This window comes from Syzygium oleosum, unplaced genomic scaffold, assembly GCF_021117445.2.
Source record: "Syzygium oleosum isolate NSW1041296 unplaced genomic scaffold, Sole_v2.1 Sole_v2.25, whole genome shotgun sequence".
Lineage (NCBI taxonomy): Eukaryota > Viridiplantae > Streptophyta > Magnoliopsida > Myrtales > Myrtaceae > Syzygium > Syzygium oleosum.
Genome location: NW_026607509.1, coordinates 2743540 through 2759657, shown reverse-complemented (window position 1 = coordinate 2759657; position 16118 = coordinate 2743540). Strand labels below are relative to the sequence as shown.

Genomic DNA, 16118 nt, shown 5'->3' with positions numbered 1-16118 from the left:
GGAAGGGACAGAACAGAACAAGGAAAAATAATCGACCTCGAAAATAGGATAATAGCATAGACAAGTCATGGTTGCTAGCGATAGTCAACAACTCATCCGTTGACTTCTGACTTGTTGACTGGACTGGGACGCTTGACTCACCTCTGCCCCTTTGGAATTCTTGGCTGCCTTGGACCTCGAGTGCATCGCGACTACACGTCGCTTCACTTACAAATCGAACTCCTTTTTCTTTCCTTCTCGAGCATTTACAGAAATGGAGTTGTTGTTGCTAGAAATCAACTTTCATTTCAAACAAAACATTACAAATCGGATGTAGTACTTACATAGTTACATTAGAATGATAGAAGAAGACTTTACTAATACAATATTTTTAACTATAGACGGGTGATTGTGGAAAAGTTTAAATAACGCAATTTCGATTTGATTAAAAGCCCAATTTGCAAGCGCATGAGCAGCTCTATTGTTGGGTTTATGGGTTGGGGCCAAACTCCATCTTGGATTGTGTTGAAATAGGAAGCGAGAATCTGCAACGAAATGCTGAATACTCCGAGGGCAAAGACCCTTTTGTTGGATGGCATCAATTAAGATGTTGCAATCGCTTTTCAGATGCCGAGGGACTTAGCATAATTGCAGGCGAGAAGGAGAGCTGCTGCTTCCTTTTCCATTGGCGAGTTTCGACGTCCTCTTCTTGTCCAAGCTTGGACTACTCAGCTAGCCGGTCGTGCAATAATACTCATGACTCACTTTGTTCTCTTTCCATGCACTATGTACATAGAGTTGGTATAGATTGTCTTCCAACTTGTCAAAGTTGTCCTTATCTTTTCTTTGTACTATTCGTGCGTGTCACGATAATTTTTAGATTCAAACCGCGTAACTTCTCATCCATGATTCCATTCATACTAAATTAATTCAAGTCCTATCGAACTGTGTGCTTCCGAAACCCTCATAAACCTTTTCTTGGGATTTGATGACAGTTAGATCGCAAGATAGTAATCTCAATTGTTGATTATAAAACTAGTTAAGTATTTTCATATTACGGCACTTTATGCATAAAAACTACGACCCAAAAAAAAAAAAAAAAAACGCACGTGATCACGGGACGCCGAAAGCGCGAACTACGAAAAAGTTTCTTTGACAGCCTGCCTCTTGGGCACCACCTGTGATCCAAAAATCGGAATCGGGTTCGAGTTCGACCATATATCCGGATCGGGCGTCGGTCGGCGCACTTGATTTGAACAATGGCCGTTCGACAAGCGAGAATGATGTTGAATACGATTGTCCAATTTGGTTCTGCTCGAGCCAGACTTTTCGTGTCTACGGACATACTTATTGGAATGCCAGAAAACTGCCGAATGAGAAATAGACTTTTGCATGAAGTGTAGTTCGTTTCTCGAGCACTCAAGTGAGAACTGAAGAAAAAAGAGTTCTTCCCAAGGGTCTAATCTAAACTCAAGAAAAGAGCGGCTTTCGTGGAAATTGAGCCTGAGAGAGAGAGAGAGAGCTTTGAATTCAGGGAGGACGACCCTACCGACCCAGTACGTGCTTGACCGTTTACTTGATTTGTCCTCTTGTCGAGTAAAACGCTGCTAAAGGACGAGGGTTTTTGCTTAGTCGCTAATTCAATCGGGGTGAAATTCAAGCCCACGATTTACATTAAATATTTTCATATGGTTCAGGAACTAAACTGAACATGTGTTAAAAGCTCAAAGACGACATTGAACATATTAAAAGTTTATGAACCACGTTGAATATTTGATTAAAGCTCATGGATTATATTGAATAAATTAAAAGTTCAGAGACTAAATTGCACGTTTAGTAAAAAATTCAGATACTGTTTATATCATGTTCCCGGTGAAATCCTAATGACCACGCATGAATTACTTGCTCCATTCCCATCACCTTCCTGACAGGTAAGTGGAAGTAGCTCCCCATCTAAGCGTGTCTGAAGCGAAAACTTGGGTCATGTTCTTTCTCTCTTTTTTCGTCCCACCAAAAAGCAGATGAGGTCGGGCCTGAAATTTCCCACGTTGCTTTTCAATGATTAAGGCAACTTCTTTTTACGCGGGATCGATGTGGTGTGATTGGATGCTTGGTTTCACACATGTTTTTTTATTATTTTTTTAGGGGTCACCGGTTCGTAGACCCCGGTAGCTGGAGGTCATGGAAGACTCCACAAGTCGATTAAGCTCGTAGTCCCGACGCCGAGACAGATTAAGCGTTCGACCCAATTATGATAAGATGCTATACCGCTTGAATATCCACATACGACGAGATTAGGAATTTACGGAGGATTTAGTTAGTTGTAGTTTGCCCTTGAGATTGCGTAGTTATCCTTAGTGTGCTCTAAACAAGAGATTCAGTAAGAATCAAAGCTAACATCATGTTTGCTGAGTCTCAAACTCATAAGTTGTATTATCGAATCAACCAACCCTTATGATATTTAGTTTGTTCATATTTGTTCTCTCGGGCAATTGAATTATTGGATAATTACAAAAAAAAGAAGTCATAAACCTATTGTACGGATATCAATTAAGATAATTATCAAAAAAGTCATATACTTATTGCAGTTATCCCAATTTAATCCTAAACATTTTGACAATTTGCCAATATAATTCATTTACTAAATTAGGGAATTGACATATGTACAATAGGTTTAGAACCTTTTTGGTAATTTTCCCTTTGAATTATGCACTGTTAGTGTGGAGCTTCCGGATAGGATGCGAGTTTATTCAAGGTTACATATTAGGTGTCAAAGTGTACTTTATTGCATCCGTACATTGATAATGGTACTCTCGATTGACAAACTATATGAGAAGTGAGAACTTTCCAAAGTGTCTATTTAACGACCGACCCACACTATACACGTGGTTTGTTCTTACTCCCCCAAGTTGTAGCGCCATACGACAGAAGATGATGTGGTCACTGTTTCTCTTTCGGCGAGATCAAAGCATGAACGTTCATGGAGAGAGAGAGAGAGAGAGAGAGAGAGAGGTGGGGTAAGCTAATTATGGCGTGTAGTCCCCGCGAGCCGCTTGATTCAAACATAAATCTTGACCTAAATCAGTAAAAGCCAATTTGTAAATGACCGACTTTTCCGTCTTTGAATTCCGCTGAACCAATTTTTGGACTTATTGAATTGCAGTGAAATTTTTTTTTGAAAATTCCTAAACTTATTGTACGACAGGCAATTCAATCCTAAACTTTTTAATTATGCCAATTTAGTTCCAAACGTTTCGAAAACTTGCCAAGTTAGTTTTAAACCTTTTTATTGTGTCAATCTAGCCCTAAATCTTTTGAAGAGTTGCCAATTTAGTCATAAATCTTTTAATGATTTGCTAATTTAGTTCTTCCGGCCAATTTTGGCAGGAAATAGCCGACGTGGACAATTCTTTTTACATTTTTGAATGTTTTTCCTTTCCTTTTTTTTTTCTTTTCCTTCTTCCTTTGGCCAATTGTGGGGCCTCGGCGATGCTCGGCACTAGCTAGAGGCAAGGGCGATTTCACCATCGCTGGGGGAGGAAGGCCTCGCCAGCCCCTGGCAAGGTTGACCTTGCTTTGCCACTGGTGAGGCTCGACCTCGCCAACCGAGCCACTAAAGAGGCCAACCTTGCCGGCTTTCGAATCTGGCCATCATTGTGGCCCATCGTTGGCCATCATTGTGGCTCGACGATCGGCTAGAGGAAAAAGGAAAGAAAAAAAGAAAAAATATAAAAAAAAATAAAAAAATGTTAAAAAGTATCCATGTCAGCGCCACGGGCGGCAACGCTGACTAGACCGCCACTCAATTATTTCCGGATAAAATTTACAGGCCAGACTAAATTAGTAAATCGTTAAAAGATTTAAGACTAAATTGCCAACTCAAAAGATTTAAGACTAGATTGTCACAATTGAAATGTTTATGATTAAATTGGCAAGTTATCAAAAGGTTTGAGATTAAATTGACACAACTGAAAAATTTAGGACTGACTTGGCCGCCGTACAATAGGATTAGCATTTTTTGGACGATTTTTCCTGGCATGCCGGACTAGCTACAAAGACTAACTAATGTTGTAAGTTAATGATATATATTAAAACTGAGGGCACAAAATAAGAAACAAAATCATTATTTATATCTTGGATTTATACCCATCTTTAATAAGGTACCATATATTATATAAATAATATGCCGTGATACATTGTCTTCCACTTGCGTGTTCATTCAGTTTTGCCATGGACCAAAAGTTCCCTGCTTTGACCATCGAAATCTCCCTCTAAGAAATATAGGAACAGACTTATAAATAAAGCGTATCAGCATTGACCAGCAACAGAAGACCCCTCTCGCTCTCTCTCTCTCTGTCTAGTTTTTGAATAAAGAGAGCCGCTGTTTCTTACCAACACGTAGCCTTGTTCATTCACACAATCTTCCTGTTTCATCAAATCTCACCCTTTATTCCTTCACACTGACTCCATTTCTCTTTCGGGTCCGACGTTAAATTGCTAATGTCCGATCATGGACGATGCTCTTGATGTCCCTGAGTACTTCACGTGTCCCATATCTCTGCAGCTCATGAGAGACCCCGTGACTGCCGTCACCGGCATCACCTACGACAGAGAGAGCATCGAGCAGTGGCTTTCCAGCGGTGAGAGTGCGACCTGCCCCGTCACCAAGCAGCCGTTGACGAAGGTCTCCGACCTGACCCCGAACCACACCCTCCGCAGGCTGATCCAGTTGTGGTGCAACGAGAACGCCTCTCGGGGTGTCGACCGCATTCCCACCCCGAGAGCGCCCCTTGGCAAGTCCTGCTTGCTTAAACTCGTCGGAGACATCCAATGCCATCGATCGGAGATCGAGACCCTGAGACGCATCGAAATGCTCGCGGTAGAGAACGAGCGAAATAGAAATCTTATGATAGAGGCTGGGATTCCCAAGGCTATAATGTCATACGTTGCAAATTGTTGCGATGAAAACCGGACCATTGGTCTCGAGGAAGCATTGAGCATACTAGTACTACTTCGAGTCCCATCCGCACACGCGGAGCTGCTCGTCGGCCAAAACGATCAGATCATCAAATCACTGACTTGGGTTTTAGGTTGTGAAGTCGACAATCGCATCGCAGTGAGATCACATGTGCTTATAGTCCTCAAGAGGATGATCGAAGCGGCCAGTTCCTCTGTGCTAGAAAGATTGAAAAGCGAGTTCTTCCAAACAATCATCGGTCTCCTAAGGAACGGCATCACTCAACAAGCACTAAACGCGTCACTCCATATATTGCTCGACTCGTGCCCATGGGGGAGAAACCGCGCGATGATGGTGGAGCATGGCGCCGTGTTCGAGCTCATTGAGCTGGAACTAGGGTTCCCCGAGAGGAAGACCACCGAGCTAATCCTCGGAGTATTGTTCCACCTATGTTCTTGCGCCGACGGGAGGGCTCAGTTCATGGGCCACAGATGCGGGATCGCCGTGGTCTCGCAGAGGATCCTGAACGTCTCGCAATCCGTGGACGAGCGGGCCGTCCTCATACTTTCGATGCTGAGCCGGTTTTCCGGGAATTCGATGTTCGTCCGGGAGATGCTAATGGTCAAAGCCGTGTCGAAGCTTTGCTTCTTGCTACAAGCGGATCACACGACGTACTTGAAAGACAAAGCTCGAGAAATACTTAAAACGCACTTGGACGAATGGAAGAAGTCTCCTTGTATCAATGATACGCTCATAACTAGGGTTACTAGGTAAGTGCATGATTTGTGAGTGTATGAATTAATCAAAAATGTGGTTTCTTTGTTACTCAAGTGTCGATTTTGCGAATGTGGGAGAAAAGTGTCAATATTTCTTGCAGTGTATCAGCAGAGAAAAGTAACTAATGACGATCTCTGTAGCTGCTTAATGTTGTGGAGAAACGCAAACTTGGTTACGAAAACGTGGCGGAACATCATGCGTACGTAAAAGTCAGACAACGAGAATTGCGCGACCAATCGGTCCATATTTGCTGGAATTTTATATAATGAAAGTAGAAAATAAATAATTCACGAAGAAAGTGAGCTTTTGAGATAAGAGGGACGAAGAATAGATAGGTTATTATAAAAATGATGAAGCATGTAACTGTGACTTTAATTTTGAAAATCTTCATTGAAAGGAAGTGAAAATAAACAAGTGACTATGTTAAAGTCTTGTCTATGTTAAATTTTTGTCAAGATTCTACTTGACTATTAATGATAAATTTCCTTGACAACGTAGAAAAGCATTAGGTTTCTTGAAAATTTCCCTTTTCAACAGAACTGATTTCTATGTAAGTAAAATTTAACAATAAAAAAAAAAGAAAACACGGTGCCTTTAATATATATATATATATAGGAGATCCACATTAAAAAATACAAATCATGTGAAATTGATAATTATGGCAACTAAATCCTACATAGAAATAGAATGAAAGTAAATAAACTTGGGGCCATCACTTTAAGTTGCAATTGGATCATTGAGGACAATTTTATCTTTCTGGTGAAATAAGAGTGGATTTAGACATACAATGGGTGAAAATAGCGCCGTCTTAAATAAACTGGACATATACCTTTCATTCTTTTTCATACTAATTGCAACTTCTGAATAGATAGCTGTCTAATACATTAGTTCTGAGTTTCTATTAGAATGATCAAGGCATTGTTTCCAAGTCTAACTTTGTTCTCATGTTTAAGAATTGGTTTATTGCTAGATCCACCACCAATGTAACAAAAGAAATCACACAATCACCATTTGATAACTAACATGTGTTTTTGGAGTAAGTTTTGTCATCGAATTTTTTCATATGTCAACAACCCCAAGGTGAATATGGAAGTTATGGCAGTTCATCTAGTAAAATTGCTTAAAAATTTCATGGTCAAAACTTAGAAGATCACAATAACTGTTGGTCATCACACATAGTACAACCATGACTACAGGTGCAAATCGATATAACTATTAATTAGAAGAAAAAAAAACCGCATCAAAAGTCTTAAACTTTACATATAGACTTCAATCAAGATTCATCGGAAATAGAAATTAAGTCCTAAATTTATACTGAAAAGTGCAATTTCATGCTGCCATGTATGCAACTTTCTAGTATCACCGAAGCGGTTCTCAAAATCGTTCAACGAAAGAATGCGCTTGGACTTTTTTGAAGAAGATTTTATGATTTAATTGCACCAATTGGGATATTTAGGCCTCAATTCCATTTCATATATATAAGATTTCGAACTTTCAGTGCATTTTTTTAATAATTATTAAGAAGGGGTTTGTGTAGTATATGTATACATTGTGACAGAAACGAGTTCCTATTGCTTCGGCAAAAAGAATTAGGATTTTCAAAAGTTTATTAATTTTGTGACAGAATCTTATAGAATGTAGTGCGGTGAAAACGAGGATCAACATAAATAAACTTTGCAAGTATGCACGAGGAGCAAGAACATAGAGAAATCTTTCAATCTTGAGTTAATTGCCAAAGGTCCAAGCAACTAAATGTTGTAAATTTTCATAATGCAATCTTACCAAAGTTCTTTGGCAAACATCACATAGTTGACACATGGTCCTCAAACCCTATCGAACCAAAAAAAATTACCTGAGCAGAAATAAAAAAAGTCTTTCAAAAACAACATAAAAAGAAACTGAAAGCATGCAGATGCAGAGTTGGTTGCTCCTTCTCATCCTTCTCATCCTTTAACCTATTTCGAGAGAGAGAGCGTGCCTAGTGAGTCGTAATTCCTATCATGGTGCGAATTCTACAATATCAATTGCCGGACGAGTAGGTTGGGAAATCACTTGTACGAAATTGCTGAATAACGAACTATACAACCATTGAATTTGTGGCACATTATATTCTCTATTATTAAAATAATGGGAAATGACCAAAACAATATTCTCAATATCATTTCCCTTATTCAATTTTGGGTCCCCATACTTTAATTTTGAGCATATTTATTCCCTAGATTCATTTCATGATTTTAGAGCAAATTTTGTATTCCCGTGGAAATATCGTCAGAAAATGCCGAATAATCTCTGGACATGAACACACGGCGCCAATGTGGAATTAAAACAAATGAAAAGAATTTCTGTAGAACTCACAAAAAATTATGCATCTAGTATGATTGGTATTCAAAGTTGTGTGCATGCTCCTCCCATGTGTATTAGCCTTAAAGGAACTATTGGTGGTGCAGTATCTAAGAAGGCCAAACTCGTTGGCAGAAAGCCCACACCCTTTAATATAGCATGGGCCGACCACGTACAATACTCAACGAGCGGCTTTTAAAGAGCCAACCTTTGTTAACGGTAGGATTAAAACTAGTAGTTGTAAGTTGTAACCAAAAAAAAAAATTATTAGTGACTCAATTTGTATAATTGTGTGCCTAATCTGTTAGTAGAATACTCGCACTTTTACGTAAAACATACGTACATAGATGACTTTTCAATAAATCTTCCATCTCCCGCACGTTTGTTGAACTTATGAAGAAATGCATGTTCTTTTGGAGTAAACCGAAAATATAATATTCTTGTGATTTCTCATTAAATGGCGCGAATTAATAACAAAATACGATTTTACTATACAATCTTGTAATTTAAATTGTCCAAATAGTGAGTTTTGTCGTTCAATATAGTTCACATTAAGTTATGATAACATTATTTTGTGATTTATAATTTCGAACTCTTTTTGACATGCTTTTAAAGAAGGGTTAATATCACGAAAAACCCTAAAATAGTACACTTATGACAAATTTATCCCAAACTAATTTTATGACTACTAAAAACCCAAAACTAGTACATCTGTGACAAATTTACCCTCAGTTAATTTACGTTAAATTTTACCTTCAAACGGCTGAGTTGGATGACACGTGACAGTTGATAGATGTAGCAGTTTGGGGTGTACCGGTTTATAATTTTTCGTGATGTTAATCCAATTTAATAGAAACTAATGGAGGATAAATTGCTACAAGTGTATCAGTTTGGGGTTTTGATTGTTAAAGATTTAATTTGTGATAAATTTATTATAGATGTATTAATTTATACTTTTTGGTGATAAAAAATTAATTTTAAATAAATTTATTATGTATATATTAATTTGAAATTTTTCGAGATATTAACTATTGAAGAAATGACAATAAATTATCCGTTATTTTTGACAAAGAGACTTCATCATCGTCGAACCTGATATGCATTTGTGAACACGATTTCTTCCCACGAGACAAACGAATCTTACTTTAGATATGGATCAGAAAGCAACCGCATTTTTGCGAGTGAAATTCAATAGTTTATCCTTCCACGCACCAATTAGCTGTCAATATGCCCGACATCCTTATCCATAATCTAACAAAACGTGTCAATAATCCCAGGGTTGGCACGAATAAGTAGGACGTCGGGAAAAAGAAAACGTGCAAAAAGTGCAATGAAAATACAAGTCAAACGGCCCTTTTTGGCTTGCGGGGCATGTGTTGCACTTCGGATTTGCCTGAACAAAACCATCAAATTTTGTTAAACCATGGACAACTCTTACTTCCTTCTCTCTTTTTTTTAACACTTTAGCACAAGTCATGACATAAGTCGTACGCACCCTTTATCCATTATCCAAATGGATTTTTTTTTATTTAATGATATATGATCAAAAACGTTTTTTGATATTTTAATCTCATTTGAAAAATGAGACAATGACAATCTCCTCACTTAGCCCGTAAACGCCCTCGTTACTCGGCCCTCCCGGCTCAACCATGACTCGCCTCCCCACTTAGCCCGACTCCTCCACCCCAAGAAAAGTATCAAAAAAGTCCTAAATCTTTTGCATTTGTGTCAATTTAGTCCTAAACCTTTTGCATTTGTGCTAATTTAGTCATAAAAATTTTTTTGGTGTCAATTCATTCCTAAACCTTTTGCATTTGTGCCAATTCAGTCCTAAATCTTTTGCATTTGTGCCAATTCAGTCATTCCGGCTAATAGCTATTCACGTGTCGAAGGACTGAATTTGCACCAATGCAAAAAGTTTAGGACTGAATTGGCACAAATGCAAAAGGTTTAGGACTGAATTGGCACCAAAAAAAGGTTGAGGACTGAATTGGCACCAATGCAAAAGGTTTAGGACTGAATTGGCATAAATGCAAAAAAGTTTAGGACTGAATTGGCACAAATACAAAAGGTTTAGGACTTTTTTGACACTTTTCCCCCTCCGCCCCGCCCAGCAGAAACCTACCTCCGGCCAACAGCCCTGCAACCATTGCCGCACCTCCTAGTGCTGCTCCTTCACCGTGCCACCTTCCAACCCCAAACCTTAATGGCCTCCCAGAACCGGCCGAAACCCCTCAACAGCAAGAGTTCCAAGCTCGAGAAGCCTTGCGAGTCGTTCACAAAGCACGGTGCTGTGAGCTCCATCCCCAACTCTCCTCAAAGCTCCAAGTTGGGGACTCGGTATTGTTGGCCGGATTGATCCCTGACAGATTTTGTCGCCCGGCCGAGTCTCTCCAATCGGCTCCGATTCCGTTCATGATGCTGATCTGGCCCATAATTTGTTCGTGGATGTGGCCAAGTAGCCACGATTCGGTGATTGTAGCTTCCGCGCCTTGCCGGAGAGGTTCTCAATGACAGAGCTATAGGCAGAGAGCTTTTGAACTAGAAAGAGGAATTAAACTCCCACGAATTAGTTGACTAGTCATTTTTGGTAAACCAAATAGATGAAACCAAACAGGTGAAAATCCGGAAAACTAATTTCTTGAAAACACTTCCACTTAAATAAACACACCCTGCAAAAAAGAAAAAGAAAAAAATGAGTCTAAATTACACTCTCACAAGATTAGTTATCTGACTTAATTTCTTTTGAACTCATGATTACATAGTCTACTAAAAAAAACAAAATACCACGTTCCCATATTAAATATTCACCTTGAAACCTAATTTGCAACCCATCGAACTACACATCTCTCCATCCACCTACTAATCAAGAATTGCATGCTAGATTGGTCGATCGCCGTTGAATGCTTCAAAGTCGTCTCTACCTAAAAATGTTCTTCACAGTTCACACACATATTTTTAAAATAATAGTACCGACAAGTCTTTTAGAAATACAAGATAATTTGCGTCTTATAGACTGTTGAATGGTCGACGGTAGTGTGGTGCCGGTAGGGTTTTGGGGTAGACCTCCATTTAAATTACATCCAGAAAAGTAGCATTCGACGACTGAATGAGGAACGTGGATGTGAACCTTCCACAAGCCACACATCTCTGTGATATCGATACAAGAATTCGAGGGAAAGAAAAAGGGAACAATCGATTATATTTTGAGAAAAAAGAAAATCGATGTAATCAAATAAAATAGAACCAAAATGAAAAAGAAAGAAGTCAGGATTGTTCGGTTTATTCGACTAAATTCTATCTAAAAAATGAAAAGGAACGTGGAATCGATGAGTTCGATTTCGTTTTGATGTAACTTATCCTAAGCAACAAACAAGGGAAATAATTCAACGCTTTTTTGGAATTAACTCAATCAATTTTATCATCTATATTACGTACGATAATATGAGTGATTAGTACATATCGAAACCCTATGTATGGTGGGATGGCAGTTCTCCTCGAACGCTTTTGTGGCTGCGGGTTGACGGATGCGCAAGCGTCACGCCTGGCCATGCACAAACTTTTTCTCTTCTTTGGCCGTTGAGTCAAAGAAAGAAGCAGAAAATAAATACCCAATCCAGCAAAAAGGACAAAAAAAGAAAGAGAGAGCAAAATAATTGAACAATAACTGCGGCTTTGACGAGTTTTCCATTTTGGATCGTTATTACACTATAGTTAGGATTTCGTGGTGTCGTGTTGAACATACAAATTAAAGAAAGTCTCTCGAATTTTCAGAATATTAAGTACTATGAGGTTGTGATAAGTTTGACGTCCTTTGCGGTGGGCACTGACTTTTCTTCGAATAGCGTCCGTTCCTAAAACCACGTGATTTGACTTCCACGACTGTCCTCTCCCTCCAGTCTCACTCGCTCCAACCCTATCTACCCTATCTCAGCCCTGACGTCTGTCCGAATAGCTTTTTATATCTTGTTTTTCTCAGCACATATGTATGAATGGATCCATAAGGGTTGTCGACGGCTGACCCTCGCTGGCCGCTGCCTTCGCCCAGATCTTGCGAGGGCCGCGAAGCCCTTGCCAAGTCACAACCCTCGCCCAGTGATGGGGAAGGGTCGCCGGCCCTCGCCTGTGGTTGGCGACGGTCGGCTGACCGTCACCTATGACTGGCGAGGGCTGACCCTTGCTAGACTTGAAAGAAAAAAAAAGAAAAAAAATCAAAAAAATTAAATATTTTTAAAAATTATCCTGTTAGCGCCGGCTGTCATACGTGGCACTAGCGATTTTCAGTTAAAATTAGCCGGATGAACTCAATTGACAAAAAGTGAAAATGTTTAGAATTTAATTAGTAAAATTGAAAGATTTAAGATTGAATTAGCAAATGTGCAATAGGTTTAAGACTTTTTGGATAATTTTCCCCCATGATTATCATTCACTTCATAAAACTAAAGATCATATGAATTTATAATTAAGTCCGTCATTATAATGGACAAATGTGTTCGAAGTCATGTGCCATTTCGAGGATTTTTCATGATCCTTGGTTCGTTTACATATTACTTGTAATACCAAAACTAAAGTTACCTTTTTGTTGAAATATCTTATGATGGTTGACTGTGGGGTTAATATGCTTCTTATAAATATGTGGTTTTCCTCTACCAATTAATTTAAGCTTTTGGGTTAAACATTCTAACGTTTTATCATAGTTATATATGCAGTTTTCTTTCACCTATAAGCTTACCACAAAGAATAATGAAGTATCTTGACAAGTTTTTAACGGGGTTTAATTTAATCAATATTTTCATGATTTGTTTAATATTTTTAATTAACAATGTATTAGTATTTGAGTGAAGCAAGACCATTTATTTTCCTGGTACCTTAAACCTAATAGGGAAAAAAAAATTAGGTTTACCCACACCATGATTTCACTTCTTAATATTGTCTATCAAAGTCAATCATCAAGCTAAAGTTTTGACTGATGAGAATTTATACGTCGCAGGAGGTGATGGTATGTACTTTAGGGATATCTAATAAATATTTTTTTTGCCAATCCAACAATTAGAACTCTTGAACTAATTGAGATATCTATAGCATATGTTTTTCTTTTTTGCGCAAAAATTTTTTTTTTCCATCTTAGATGGATTTTATAATCAAAACAATAGTTCCGTGAAACTTTATGGATAAAAAATCATGTTTTATGTTTTAAATTCACCAAGTAAATATTTGAATTATGATGTAAGTAAAGGATGTAGAGCATAAGGACATATGGAAATTCAAAATTATAAAAAAAAAGGAATTATCATGGAATTGATTTATTAACAATAGTAGCTAAAATTGTGTCACTTAGTTCTCAGACGATCAACAGGTAAATAACATGTAACGTTCAAACTGATCAAAATAGTTTGTCATTAGTGTGCTGGCACTGCACTGCGCGACAAATCAAAAACCATTTTCTACGACCAAAGAGCAAGACAATTCAATTCTTCATTCTAAATTCCAAACTTAGTTTAATAAATCGAGATATAATAATGAATTGGACCGTCTATATGCAGTTTGAGAAGATCATTTCATCGCACTTCCAAGGCTGTTCTTGCAACGTACTACCATGAATAGTATTACAATTTAAGATTGACGATGTCTCCAGCTGACTTTGTCGGCACCGAAACGTGCAATTTTCAAAAGTGGGACCGAAACGGAGGTCGACACCCGTTTCATCTTAGAGAGAGAGAGAGAAGAGAGAGAGAAAGAGAGAGACTGGTGAAGGAGGAAAGAGCACGCGCTACTTTAGCGACTACTTTTGAGTCTCTCTCTCTCTCTCTCGTTCATGGTGTGTGTGTTTCGCGTGAGCCCTGTTGGAATTTGTCCGTGTTTTGACCTTCTCCCTTTTGAAAGTCTCATCCTACTAACTTCATATATATATAAAGCCCTCAAAGCCCGCACGAATCATCTTCAAACCCAGCTGAACTCAACCAACTAAATCGAATCGTTCAAACCCTTCTTCTTCTTGGAGAGAATCATAAGCTCATCATAAGCATTTCTTGAGTTCTTCTTCGGCCTTTCCCCTTTTCAAGTCTCGATCTTTCGCTTCCTCTCTTTCCCGGGGTTATAAAAGTTCTTCGTCTCTTTCGTGATCTAGTTTCGATTCAGATGGAGGAAGTCGAGATTCCCTCGTTCTTCGTATGCCCGATTTCTCTCCAGCTCATGAAGGACCCCGTCACGGTGCCCACCGGGATAACGTACGACCGCGAGAGCATCGAGAAGTGGCTGTTCTCCGCCAAGAACGGCACGTGCCCCGTGACCAAGCAAGAGATTTCAGGCTGCGACTTGACGCCCAACCACACGCTCCGGCGCCTCATCCAATCGTGGTGCACCCTCAACGCTGCGCACGGCATCGAAAGGATTCCGACCCCGAGACCTCCTGTAAGCAAGTCCCAGGTTGCTAAGCTCCTCCGCGAGGCCAAGTCCCCGGACATGCGTAACAAGTGTCTCCAAAGAATGCGGTGGATTGCCGCCGAGAATGCCACTAACCGATGCTGCATGGAAGCTGCTGGTGCCGCTGACTTCTTGGCGACACTAGTGAAAAATGAAACCTCGGCGAGCGCTGCATTACTGGATGAAACATCGTCCAACTGTTGCAGTTTCGAGGTCACAACTAGACCGCTTGATGAGGCTCTGGCTGTACTTTATCACCTACAACTCTCCGAAGCCAGCCTTAAGAATCTCATAGGCAACGACGGAGTGTTTGTCGACTCGTTGACTCGAATCATGCAGAGCGGAACCTGTGAGTCTAGGGCATACGCAGTCGTGTTGCTAAATTCAATGTTTGAAGTTGCTGATATTATTCAACTCTCGAGTTTGAGGATGGAATTGTTTGTCGAAGTAGTTCGACTTTTGCGTGATCAAGTCTCACGGAAGGTAACGAAATCTGCATTGAAACTGCTTATCCGAGCCTGCCCGATGAGTCGGAACAGAGTCAAAGTCGTGGACGCCAGCGCCGTGCAGGTCTTGATCGATCTCCTTCTCGATTCATGCGACAAAAGGCAGAGTGAAATGATTCTTATACTTTTGGACGTGCTGTGCCAATGCGCAGAGGGAAGAGCCGAGTTGTTGAAGCACGGAGCGGGGATCGCCATAGTGTCGAAGAAAATACTAAGGGTTTCGGAGACAGCGAGCGAGAGAGGCGTCAGGATTCTCTTTTCCATTGCCAAGTTCTCGGCAACGCCGAGCATCGTGCAAGAGATGTTGCAAGTAGGCGTTGCTGCGAAGTTGTGTCTAGTCCTCCAAGTTGAGGGCACGAGCAAGACCAAGGAAAAGGCGAGAGAGATTCTGAGATTGCATGCCCGGACATGGAAGAACTCTCCGTGCATTCGTGCTGAGTTTCTTTCTTCTTATCCAGCGTGAGAAGAAAATCAGTTTTTCCTTTGTAAAACTTCATTTCGAGAGTTCTTTAGATAGGTCAATCAATTGTACATAAACATTGTTTATTTCACTGATAAAAATATGATATATGAAATCGACATGGATACGCTACTTGATTAATTGGGTATCGGATTTTCAAACAAGGGAGAGCTGCTTACGTAATAACTTTTACGAGCATACACTGATGAAGGAGCAATAGGTTTAAAAATGTCCAAAATCGAGCAAGCGAATGAAAGATGACCGCAAAACCAATTCAAAAGTAGGAGTCTAGTAAATTCCAAGCGATCCATGAAAAGACTAAAAAAAGTGTTTAAAATATGTCTCGAGTTTGAGCCTGAAAACAAAACTTTCTTAATAGAATATGTTTCTTAGTTTTTCCTAAAATGAGGTTTCCTATTTTGGATCTAATTATTGTCTATATATAAGAAGTGGATGTTATTTTTGAAGAGTATTCAAGAGGTTATTTCTTGTGAATTATGCCCTGAAGCAATAAAGTGTTGAGGTCAATAAATCTTGTGGTAAGATTTGTGAATTTTTTTGTGAGATTATTTCGTTGGGAATTGTGGAGCTAACCACTGTGTGAATTATTGGGTGTAATTGGATGTTGGGAAATACTAAGAGTGTTCGAATAACTCGGGTGTGGTTATATTGTATT

At 39.4% G+C, this 16118-nt stretch overlaps 2 protein-coding genes across 2 annotated transcripts; both read left to right on the top strand.

Moving 5' to 3' along the window:
- The first annotated feature begins 4298 nt into the window (after positions 1-4298).
- On the top strand, positions 4299-5761 carry LOC115671662 (E3 ubiquitin-protein ligase PUB24-like). The gene has a single exon (XM_030593280.2). It carries the CDS (start codon positions 4490-4492, stop codon positions 5708-5710), a length of 1221 nt encoding a protein of 406 aa, XP_030449140.1. The 5' UTR covers positions 4299-4489; the 3' UTR covers positions 5711-5761.
- An 8214-nt stretch (positions 5762-13975) lies between these two features.
- On the top strand, positions 13976-15583 carry LOC115667014 (E3 ubiquitin-protein ligase PUB22-like). Its single transcript, XM_030588649.2, has one exon. It carries the CDS (start codon positions 14192-14194, stop codon positions 15443-15445), a length of 1254 nt encoding a protein of 417 aa, XP_030444509.2. The 5' UTR covers positions 13976-14191; the 3' UTR covers positions 15446-15583.
- The last annotated feature ends 535 nt before the right edge of the window (positions 15584-16118 follow it).

What these genes read in the sequence shown, in the direction of transcription:
- LOC115671662 (XM_030593280.2), top strand. Translation starts at nt 4,490, where the DNA reads ATGGACGATGCTCTTGATGTCCCTGAGTACTTCACGTGTCCCATATCT.
- LOC115667014 (XM_030588649.2), top strand. Translation starts at nt 14,192, where the DNA reads ATGGAGGAAGTCGAGATTCCCTCGTTCTTCGTATGCCCGATTTCTCTC.